This window comes from Perissodus microlepis, chromosome 10, assembly GCF_051167445.1.
Source record: "Perissodus microlepis isolate ML-2025 ecotype Zambia chromosome 10, ASM5116744v1, whole genome shotgun sequence".
NCBI lineage: Eukaryota > Metazoa > Chordata > Actinopteri > Cichliformes > Cichlidae > Perissodus > Perissodus microlepis.
The window spans coordinates 11,926,391-11,938,776 of NC_140470.1; the positions used below are offsets into that span (position 1 = coordinate 11,926,391).

General features: G+C 42.4%; 1 protein-coding gene across 3 annotated transcripts in view; it reads left to right on the forward strand.

The window, feature by feature from the left end:
• Nucleotides 1-11,290, forward strand: part of nyap1 (neuronal tyrosine phosphorylated phosphoinositide-3-kinase adaptor 1) — a 28,329-nt gene extending 17,039 nt beyond the window's left edge. For 2 of the 3 annotated variants that reach the window (XM_084942032.1, XM_084942031.1), the window contains exons 3-7: nucleotides 4,626-4,996; nucleotides 5,083-6,882; nucleotides 6,976-7,218; nucleotides 7,685-7,791; nucleotides 8,398-11,290. In XM_084942032.1, the coding sequence (XP_084798158.1) occupies nucleotides 4,626-4,996; nucleotides 5,083-6,882; nucleotides 6,976-7,218; nucleotides 7,685-7,791; nucleotides 8,398-8,841 (2,965 nt within the window). In that variant the 3' untranslated portion in view covers nucleotides 8,842-11,290. The other variant, XM_084942033.1, reaches the window with a different exon arrangement.
• The last annotated feature ends 1,096 nt before the right edge of the window (nucleotides 11,291-12,386 follow it).

The following is a 12,386-nucleotide window of genomic DNA, read 5'->3' on the forward strand; positions in this document are numbered from 1 at the left end:
AAAGAGTGGAGGGATAAAGGAAGCTGTCCACTGACAGACAGTTTAACATCCCGAGGCTCCCAGTAGAGAAATCACACGAAGCGCAGGCGGCTGTGGAGATGCAAATGGTAAATAGGTGAATTTTAATATGAGTTTTAAAAATAGAGACAGTTCCTTATGGCACAAGGCATGAACAATTCCCAGCCGTGACAACTGTAAATAGTTTTAATAAATTCTTGTGCTGATTTGGAAGTGTTAGTGGTCTGGTAGAGGGAAAGCCTGGCAACTCATAGGACGAGAGGTGGGGTACACACTGGACAGGTCAACAGTTGTCTGTTAAAGATATTTAAAAGTTGCTCTGAATAGACAACTCATTCATTTCTCTCAAAAAAACCCCCCACTTTGTTGTGTCTGTCAGCACGGCCTCATGATAGTAGAAAAACTTAAAAAACATAAAAGAAGAGGTGACTGTCTACAGTGACACGCACAGACAGAGACAGCTGTTGTCACCTTGTGGAAAATTCAAAGACATTATTCACTATGTGGTTATTTAATGTCACGGAAGGAAGGCATGTTTTAACCTTTAGTTGCTTTAGGGGCATTTAAAACTCTCACATGCTAGTAAACAGCCCTGTAATAATATCATTAAGAGAATCAATACACAACGACTGCCTTTCATTGCTTTGGTTAAACCATAAGGCACTTTCACTTTTTGTATCATTTTCTTCTGGTGACAGAAGAAGAATCGGATCACTTTGAAACCACGCTGGTGACAACCCATAACTTAAGGCAATCAATTAAAGTGTCGCATACTGTGTCAGATATGTCACTGAGGTCCAACAGAACGAGGACAGACACACGCTTAGAGTTCAGCATTAACCCCTGACTTTAACGACAGACGACTTGACTGCTCTGATTTGCCTTCGAACCAGATTTGATGTTCTCAAAAATAACATTCTTCCAGGTCTGATTTAGGTGTTTAAACATAACCCGCTCTTAAACCTTGCCTCCAAATGAAAAGGTGAATTAGAAACAGGGCTATATGCTGCTACAGGGGTAGGATGATATGAACTGGATTTCTCCAGCGAACGCTTTATCGCCACAGTTATCGAAGCTTTTGGGAATATCTTGCATTCTGAGAAGGAGATGGAGGTGGTATTCAAGAGTCTGTTCCTACATTAATCTACCAAAGGTGTGGTTCAAAGGGCGAAGCAGATGACATCACCTTCTTCTTCTTTCTAGTGTTTGCTGGGATCAAGACATTAAATTTATCTGCTGGCAATCATATCATTAAGAAAAAGCAAGACAGAGGATGTTGTTACAGCATAAAGATTGTTCATGGAAATTGTTTTGACCAATATTTCTGCTAGTCTTGTATTCATGATAAAAAAAAATCCCATTTGCACAGGAATCATATTGTGCCTTTAATTAACAAGAGCTCATTGTCCTGAAATGGCAAGCTTCATCTCATTCTCCAGTACAGATTTTCATTTAGTGAGGTTTAGAAGTGATGAAAGGCAGATTTTGTAACCTTTAGACAGAGCCGGGCTAAGAGTTTCTCCCTCTTTATAGTAAGATAAGCTAACCAGCTGCTAGCTGTAGCTTCATTTCTAAAACGCAGATATGAAGGTGGTATCGATCTCATTTAGCCCCCGCAGATTATGAGCTTAATGCGAAGCAGCAAGAAAGGTAAAGCAAATATAGAAGTGGGAGTCCTGATACTTTGTGAACCGCTGAGTCTGGTCTCATTTTGAAACTGTTGGAAGCTCCTTTCTTTAGATGGAAATAAGAAAAAAAAACACACACTTCAGTCAGAAAGAGCAGCCCAGCCTCTGTTCTGGGCTTAATTTGGCCCTGTTGTATCCGTGTCGATTGTGAAGAGTCACTAGCATGTCTCCGCAGGCATTCAAGGAGATAAAGATACATGTACAATGCACTCTGTTCCTCTAACACACTTATATAAACACACACTGCCTCACACATGAAGAAGGAAAACAGAACCCTCTTTTTTCTCTAGGAGCAGCCTCATTGCATTTTCTGCTGCTTGAAATGTTGAATGCAAATCGAAAGCCCCATTTGTCTCCTGTGCTTCACAGGGATTGCAACTGAACTAAAAGAAAGCGCTGCAAGGCCCATAGTTATATGTCACAATTAACTACTAGGCTGAATAATTTACAGTACTGTGCAAAAGTCTCAAGTGCACCCCCTCCCACACACACAGTTCTTTATGTTTTGCTTCCAAGGAGCCAGAATTTCTTGTCATTTTGTTATTTCTTTAAGTGGTCTTGACCAATAGTTATCCTGACTTTCTCACAGTCTTCCAAAGTTGTTTTTTGGACATTTTCTCCCTCTGTTTTTCTGTCCATTCCTTGTACCTGACCATTTTCAGAGGGATGTTTCCATTTGTCTTTTTTAAGGTCTGTGTTAAGTCCTTTAACATGGACCTGTGGATCATTCAAGTATAAAAAGCTACTTAACCTAAGACATAAACCAAAGATTTGTCTGCACATGACATACAACTGTGGAATGAACCTATTTTAAATTGGGTCTTTAGGCACTTTGTTACTACCAGCCTGTTGCAGAAACACATAGCTTGTTCCCATTTCTTTAGCTGAATGTGTGAAAAATGTCAAATATAACACAGTTAGGCTTAAAATAGCATTTTTCTGCACCACAAGATGTTTCCCGAAGAGTTAATCACTGAAAGCCTGGCGCATCTTGGCATGGTGTGGTAAAAAACATGGTATGTTTTTGAGGAAACTAGACAAGTGGATGACAAAAGAAGAAGTGGCAGACCTGAAAATCCTCTATGGCACTCAGTATTTGAAAGTCATGTCTCTAAAAAATAGAACAAATCCAGCAAAGACCTGACACAGCACCTGAGAGATACAGTACATCTGGCCCTTCAGTGGATCCATCTACTGTTCACTGAAACTGTTCACTGAAACAATCTTGGAGTGGTCTCCGTGGAATGGTGGCTGTCAAGAAGCAATTTTTAAGGAAAGGAAACAGGAAACAATGAGAAAAGGCTGAGATATTGGACACATGACTGAAATTGTGTGTCAAGTGACTGAAATATTGCATATTGGATATGCATTCATATTTAGTCATTTTTGGTTCATATTATTTTTAATATGTTCAGAGTTGGTCAGGAGAGTCTACAGTCATTTGTAAAACATAGTGGAAGCACTGTCTTGGTTTGGAGCTGCCAGTGGTGCTGGAGATGCAGTCAAAATATCCATGTTGTTGCAGATTGAGAGTCACCATACAATGCGTTCTGGAAAGCATCTGATTACGAGGAGCTTCATTTTTCGGTATGAGAGTAATAATAAATTGCCAGTGCAATAAAAGCACATCTGAAAGAAAAAAACACACAGTGGCACACAATCAGTCTTGGATTATCCTTCACAGAGCTGGACCTCTACACTATTGAAGCAGCGTGGGAACAATTGGTGGGATCAAAACAAAGGGCAGCCAACATCCAAAAAGAGCTTTGAATGTTCTACGAGAAGCCTGGAGAACTATTCTCGTAGACTACTTGAAGAAATGTCAAGAAAGCTTTTGCCTATTTACATTTTACGTAGCAAAATATGGAGGAATGAGAGGTGCAACATCTGGTGATCTCAGACATTTAGACCAAATATGAATATAACCTTCTAAATATGCTCCTTGTTTTTTTTTTGTGTGTGTTTTTTCTTCTGTGACATTAGACACACAAAATTCTATCACACGTGTGAATGTTTTTTCCTAGTGTCAGTGCTGTGGTTTTGCTCATGATGTTATTGACTAAAGCAAATAAATTTACTTCGATCACAGTTGGCCAAAGACTTATCTCGTGTTTCTCAGAAGAAGAAGATGACTGAGACAGCTTTGCTTTTTACAGTGTAACTAGTGTTTTGTGTGAAGATGTGCTCTTCAGGCTCAATCACAGACTGCTGAAAAATACTTGAATCCTGTTGTGCTAACTGTATAAGAGACATATTGTGTGTGTGTGTGTTTGTTTTTTTTACATGCCCTGCAAATATGTAAGTTACCCCAAAGAAAAAATGCTATTCCAGCTACTGCCCACTTTAGTGAAATGCTGCTGTATTCTGTCAGATTTTGTTTTCTTTGTCAGTTTCACTTTTTTGCTGCAGTAGCTTGTGTCATTGATGATTTCAAAGAGCAAGTATCAAACACCAGAAAATCACAACTGTTCCCATGGTAACAGATGAAATGCTTCTAGTGATCCTGAGAGCAGAAAACAGATGTAGGTTGAATATATAAACATATTAAAAAAAAGAGAGAGAGATGAGTGAAAAAAAAAAATTAAGGGAATTCCAGTAGCAGAGTGCACACGAGTACCTTGCTTATGACAAGGCAATTGGTTTGTAATTGAATGTGTCTGAAGGGTAAGCACACATTGAGGAATACAGATGTGAATGCAGAAAGGTAAAGGAGCCTCCAGGGTGTTTTTCTCAGCAGCAGACGCCCTGCAGGCATTTCTTTATTGCAAAGACGATGTCTGTAGACCAAAGAGAGAGTGAGGAAAAGGGGAGGTCAGTATAAGGAGTATTACATGACTGTTTTACACCTCTCTATGATTTCTTCATGCTACAGTATTTTTCCTCCATTAACACTTTCTTGACCCGGTTCCTTGATTCCAGCTCCACGCAAAATGACCCCTCAGCTACTGTTGGCAAAGTCAGAGACCTGGCTTCTTTCCGACGGCACTTCCGAATGGGTTTCATGACCATGCCTGCCTCCCAGGACCTGTCCCCTCACTCCTGTGCCTCTGCCATGGCGCCGCGCTCGCAGTCCTGCCACGCTGTCGGAGCCGGAGATACAAGTCTAGAGAATGGAGATTACTCAGACACCCAATCTCAACACGGCGGCCGCTGCCCTCCAGCCAAACCCAAACGCCACCCCAGTACTCGCCTGAGCTCCTCGTCTGCTGACAGCAGAGGACCTCCTCCTGAGACACCACCTCCGCCTCCACCCACTCACTCCCAGGCAAAACACTCAGAGAAAAAGAATGGTAGGAAATGTGTTTTCAGGTGCATATTTTACAGAGAAAATTATGTGTTCTTTTGAAATTGCTTTCTTTTTTTTTGTTCCCTGCAGCCATGAAGAAGTCTGACTCTGGAGAGATTGGAACAAAGAAGGTGCCTCCTTTAAAGCCCAAGAGAAGTCCCAGCACCCAGCTTTCCTTTGACCCTCTTCCTCCACGTGTGCCTCCTTCTGCCACATCAATGCCCTTTCAGGCATCAGACTCTCAGATTCAGACAGGAGATGGGGATGATGAGCCAGTCTATATAGAAATGGTGGGCCAAGTGTTCACCAGAGACAGTCAGACGGCCACACCCCACCCTGTAACCCCTGTGGCCACAACACCGGACTCTGACTCAGACCAGAGTGAGGCAATCTATGAGGAGATGAAATACCCAATGCAGGAGGACAGGGAGTCCCACAGACACCTCCCTCCCAAACACGAGAAACTGAAAACCTCTAAACACTTTCATGTGACACCTTCTTCTGCCAGCAGCTCCTCTTCGCTGCCACGCCCATCTTCTTCTTCCCCTTCCTATTCCAAACCTAAAGCTACTGTATCAATCTCCCATTCATCTCCTCTGCCTGCCTCTGCATCCTCCACCCCAGTGCCCCAGGTCCTCTCTGCCAGCCCCCACACGCCACGAGCTCCTACACCCTATCTGCTGCAAGGGAATAAATCGGAGCAAGAATCAAACACAAAGATCCCGGCGCCTTTCCCCAATCTTCTACAGCACCGGCCCCCGCTGCTCGCCTTCCCTCAGCCTGCAGCAGCCTCCAGTGGGGTTGGGGTGCAGAACAAGTCATCTGCTTCCACTAAAATGGGAACTCAGACATCAAGCGCAACAACACAAGCGAGCACCTCTTCCTCGGCCTCTTCTAATATTCCTGTATCCCTGTCGGGCTCCAAGGAATCATCAGGAGGCAGTGCAGCGCAGCAGGACAAGCACAGCAGAGACGCCCAGTTAGGCCCAGCTCCTGGACTGAGAGCCAGGAGTCATTCCACGCCCCTGCCTCCTTCCTCTAAATCCACCTCCCCCTTTTCCCATCACCATCATCACCCTCACCATCGCCCCTCACACTACCATCACTATCGGAAGCCAGAAAGAGGAGATTCTCCTGCGCCGACCAAGAGCAGCTCCCAGGCTTCTAACCAGGCCACAGTCCAGACACAAACCTCAAGTACAGGCAAGGAGGGCAAGTCAGTTAGCTTCCTCCTGAAGTCTGACAAAGGTGAGAAGGATAAGGACAGGGAAAAGGACAGAGACAGGGACCGAGACAGAGAAAGGGATAGGGGTAGAGGAGACAGGGACAAGGAAAGAGAGAGAGACAAGGACAGAGATAGAGACAGGGATAGAGATAAGGATAAGGAAAAGGACAGGGAAAGAGACAGAGACAGAGAAAGGGATCGTGATAGGGATGGAGGTCCACACTCTTTACAGTTGGACATCACTACCAGCACGAGCAGCCAAACGCCTCAAAGCAGCACCAGCTCAACCCCCACGCCATTATCCTCATCCCAGCGTCCTCACTCTCGCCCACACCTCCGTTCTCACACGCCTCACGGCCTTCCAGCGTACAAGCCGCCCTCCTCGGACAGCCCCTTGCTATGGACCTACCCCTCCGGTGGCTTCAGGAGGCCCCCGGCTTATGAGAGCTTGAGAGGCAGCTCTCAGACACCATCTCTGCAGCAGCCCTCGAGTCTTACTGGTATTGGTGAAGGTGCGTTCAAGAGCAATGGAGGGTCTGCATCCCTTCAGTCTAAAGTTGGCTTCATGCCTTGGGACAGCAGTGCCAGTTTATCCGCCGATGACGGGTCTTACTGGCCTATGCAGAGGAAATTGTCCTTTAGTCACGGCAGCAGAGAGACAGAGAGTAAGTCAGAGGTTGTTTTTTTATTACAAAGTGCAAATGCCATTAAAAATAAGGTTCTATTAATCCTGTATTCTTTTCCTTTCCCTCTTTCAGAGGATGAAGGCCGGGCATGGAACGGTAGTGCTGACGCCCTGTTAAGGACGGACAAGGAAGAGCTTGGAATAGGGTCTCGGGGAGGCCATTCAGGCATCCCAGTCCACTTCAGTGGGTCCACAAGCAGGGCTCTTGGACACAGTGAGTCACTGGCCGGTGTTGACAGCAGCCTAGGATTCAGAGCTCTGCCCAGGGTAGGGCTGCCTCTTCCCTGCCAGACCTTTCCTGCCTGTCGCAACGGAGGTAGGGAGACACCCTGGGTTTTTTTGTTTTTTTAAAAAAGCTTATATTTTAATTGAATTTAGTTATAAGGTCTAAACATTTAATATATTGTAATTTATATAATAGGTAAGCCCCTTATTAAAAGGATATTAACAATTGTGACCTGTCACATTTCTGGATTCGACTGCATCCTTTCTATGAAATTTTGCACTAACTTTGTCTTGGAATGTGCGAACAAATAATCCTGTTTTTATCTTATTTTGGTACCATTCGAAAAGACAATAATTGCTGAATCAGGAATAAACACCAAAATAATTAATTTTTGGTAAGTAGACAGTAACTGTTTAGTACCTTAAATAATGAGCACCCAGTGTTTGTGTCGCAGATCAAAAGTCTAGCCACATAACATAGCTCTGTGTGCTGAAATGAAGTTCTATCCATCTGCTCCCATTACCAGGCACACAATGTAATGTTTGTTTCCTTACAGAAGTGGGGCGGCTGGGTCGCTCCTCCTCTGCTGCTGGAGTGAGACAGGTGGGTGGAGGAGACGTTCAGAGACAGAGCAGTCTACCAGCACGAGAAGCCCTGAATCAGGTGAATGCACTGTATTATATTCACCAAGCCTTAAAACTACAGTTTCTTTTACCGTCATCCCAGGTAGATTTGAGAGTGAACATTAATATTGTTCTCATTATTACTTCCCCTACTGCTAGAGACACAGCTCCTGCAGATCTATTTTTAGCTGGTAGATATGCCCACTGAGCAGAATAAGGTTCTGGCCTGCCTCAAAAAAAAAGAGAAAGGTATATGACGTAGGTTAGTACTCAATCAGTAAATCAGAGGCCTTTGCGGGTTAGAGAACATGCTGTACTCTGTTTTGAGAGGTGAACTGCAGTCTTCTAGCAGCACATTTCACCCGGTTTCTGGCTCCATAGCAAGTGCTGACGCAGTTTGAGTGTGCTGCAGAGACTGTCTGCATGTGTCTGGTTGACCCTCCCTCAAACTGTAATAGATGCAGCAGGACTGCATCCTGGTGGTTGTTTGCAGGAACTGCAGTTCTTTTTTTCCCTACATGTGTGAGGACCAGCTGTTACTGGTAACACCACTGCAGTAATCATGTAGGTTTATAAATGAAAATATTATCATATGATAAATGACTAGATGAAAGCACTAACTTGACTTTTAACCCTTTGCGTTCAGCTGCATAGTTTGGCCCAGCCTCAAGTACCCTGCAGTCCCAGCAGTCCCAGTGGTCCCGGTGTGTCACGGCAGCAGCAGCAGCAGCTTCAGCTACACCAGCAGCAGCTGCAGTTAAAGCAGCAGCTTCAGCAGCTTCAGCAACAGCACCACCTGCAGCTGCAGTTCCAACAGCTCGCCCAGTTGGCACAGGGACAACCTGTTGTCAGTGGGGTCACCACCCCATCCACATCGCAGACCCAGAGAGACGGCAAGTTGCTGGAAGTCATCGAGCGTAAGCGCTGCCTGTGCAAAGAAATCAAGGCACACAGGCGTCCTGACAAAAGCTTGTGCAAGCAGGACAGCATGCCCATCCTCCCTAGCTGGAGACGGACACCTGAACCTCGTAAAACTGGCACACCTCCCTGCCAGAGGCCACAGGCCGTTGTGTGGGACACGGCTATCTGACGTGGAAGTCAGGCCAGCGAGTACAGCACTAGAAGAGATGAGCTGAAGATGGCAGAATTATGAATGAGAGTAAAAATGGATATAGAAACTAGAAAATTCTTTAAATGGCTTTGGTGATGTAATTACCACCAGGGAATGGGAGACTATGGACCAAGAAGAAAACCCTTGATAGCATTTTTATTGTGTGATAAACTGATCTGTGAACAGTAACTGATGAAGGGTACTGGAGACTCTGAACCCATCTGTGGAAAAAAACAAACAAAAAAAATGCTGATCAAGAGGTGAAGAATAAGAAGTATTACAATCAAACTACATGAATTTCTTACAAATTGGATTTGTATCTGCTCTGTATTATGTAGTACACTATGTAAATGTGTTCTAATTGCCAATGTTTTTTGCCACAAAACACCAGTATTATTGCTACAAAAGGAAGACGCCAACTAACTAATAATTAGCGGGTTGTTTTCTGAAGTCGGTGTTGCCAAATTTCTTCCTGACTACTTGATACATAAATTGTGTATTTTCGCCAACAAGCAGGTGTCCAACACGCTTAAAAACTACTCTGTGGATGAGAAAAGGCAAGACTCATAGATAAGTTGCTGAAGTGTTTCTTGAAATTGTGAATGTATATGAGATGTCTTGGTATCAATAGATTGTCATTGTGGATGCAAATAATCATCACCGAGGAGTAAAAGCTACCTACTGTATCTGTTTGCATATTTGTAATGTAAATCTATTTACTTTCTCAACGTTTCTGCAATTTTATAGCAATATCCTCCCGACGCTGGAGCAACATAATTAAAACTTGTGTCAACTAGCCTACAATACATATCTAAGACTTGAAGAAGTCATATTTACTGTGTCATTCTCTGCATGTCACGATAGACATACAGTATTGTAAAAAACAACAACAAAAACAAACAAAAAAATCCCAACTAAAATAAAAAAATTAGTGTAGAGATGATCATGGCAAACTTTTACATACAGCAAATCTTCACTATGATAACGTGTGGTTGTATAAAAAGCTGAATATGTTGTTTGGGGGGAGTGGGGGTGGGGGGTCCTCATTAGGAAAAAATAAATAAATAAATAGGTGACAGATGGCACATGCTGTGCAGTCCAGCCAAATATAGATACAGATCAATGGTACAAAAAAAATTTCATCGCTCATGCTTATCCACAGTTGCACATTAGTGATTGTTCCACCACACCGAAAAACAGGCACTCGACACCCATCAACACAGACTGTGCAATATGGTGCAACTGATAAGACTGTGAGTATTGATCACCTCAAACAGAATGCTGGAACAATCTGCACAAAACATTGTATACGCTTAGGACAAGTTAAACCCTAATGTACTGTAAATAGATATGTACAACTCTATTGAAAATGTAGCAATTATTTCCATTTTCATACTTGTAATCAATACATATTATGTAGCATATATTGTATAAACATAACTTTGTTCACTTGTTTTTTCTAAAAGAATTAAGTACTTTATCTGCTGCAGCCAGTCCATGCATTACTTATAGTTCTACTAATAAACAGTAAGCCCTCTAAAGAAAGGCACAGCCCAACAGTTGTTTATTTCAATTTATGCAAGACTCCCTTTAAGCTGTGTTATTGATTTATTTATGCCCTTTTTCTACATCCATTTTTATTTGTGTACAGATTTCAACAGCCCGTTGTCTTGACATTTTTGAATACTTGCTGCTATCTTGAAATACTGGTGTTGTTCACTCAACTATACAGTGTTACCATGAGAAACATTATTAATATAGTGCTTATTGTGAGATATTTGTTTTGGGTTTATTTTTATTTATTATTTTGGTTTTCTTTCTTTCTTTTGTTTTTCCTTTCTGAAAGCCACGTGAAATGAAGTTCGTACCTTAAAGAGTGAGCCCGTCTGTAATAGTATTAAGGCGCTTGAATGTCTCTTGGTTGTTGTCGTTTTTTAATGATAGTAAGCACCAAACTGTACAGTACAGTACACCCAGTGAAAAGAAGACCTATCTAAGTGTTTGAGAGTCACTACTTGGCCTTTTTTGTTTTAGCTCCACCTGCTCGCGTTTGAGGATCAGAGTCCATTTTCAAGCAAACACAGGCCAGGTTGAAGGAAATGGGCAAGTGCAATGCATGCAGAGATTCCTTACACTGAAATGCTCCAATGATTCTTACTATTGTGCCCAATTTTGATTGCCGATACCAAGTAATCACCTTACTATGATTCCTTTTCACGGACTGATATGGAACCCTCGGTATCATTTCCAGAATAGTTTACAGAAGCTGTTGGTTTTGTGTGTCTTCTAAAAACAGTGGCCATTATATGAGTGCCATACTATATTGATATGGTAAGATACGGTGTACCTTGGAAATCACTGTAGTGCTATATTTGCATTGATATTGTCATTGAAAATAAATTTTATATAATGAACTTTACACAACAAACACATGTTGTTTTCATGTTTTCACACCACATTCTGTTGTGTCTTCGTGCATGTGATAATCCAGTCAGCTCTTTAAGATAACGCATACACGTAATAGCCATTTGACTCAGTAACCCTTGACGTGTTCTTTATCATTTGGATTCAACAGGGATTTCACATTTTAACCTCAGCTATGTGAAAATGAAAGCACACCCTCTTTCAGTTCTAAGGTTCCGTGTATCAGGACATTTAAATAATCATCTGGTCCTTACAAAGTTCTACAAGTAAGTAAAAAGTGTGGACATACTGAGTGTGTCCACACTGCACAGTGTTATTATTTCATTTTTAACAAAATTAAGCTAAAATGTCAATCCAAAGGGAGTATGTGAAAAACTAAGCACTCCCTTACTGTTTTCATACTGATTATGAAGATAAGTAGCAGCCAGCTGCTGCTAATTGAATGCACTTCATTAACTGATCATGATCAAGTGTGAGCTCCTCTGTAAAAGCAGAGGTTTTGGTAGTTTGGAGCATTAAACCACAGGGCCTCTGGAATGATGTCCTTTGACAGAGGACATCATTCCAAAGTGGACATATAGGTTTGCACTTCGCCGTGCTTAGCAAAACTAAACACAGCAAATCAGCACAAACACCTCATACCAACTGTCAAGCATGGCACTGAACAAGTAATGATTTGGGCAGCTACAGGACCTGGGCACCTTGCAGTTGTCGAGTTGAACAACAAGTATTCTAGAGTCAAATGTGAGGTCATCTATCTGACAGCTAAAGGTTGGCCCAAACTGGATCTCAGAACAAGACAATGGTCCTAATCATGGCAATGAATCTAAAGCAAACGAAAAGAACCAAAGTGTTGCAATGGCCCAAATCTAGACATCAGGATGACTAAAATGCTGTGGTGGTACTTTAAGAGAGCGTGCAAACCTCAATGAACTGAAGCAATGTAAAGAACAGCAGTCCAAAGGTGTCCACATGAATGTAAATAACTGATAAAATCATACAGAAAACAGTTACTTCAAGTTATTGCTGCTAAAGGTGTTTATAATAAACCATAGAATTGTGAATTTTACTTAGTTTTAAATACAATACTTCTGCAATAT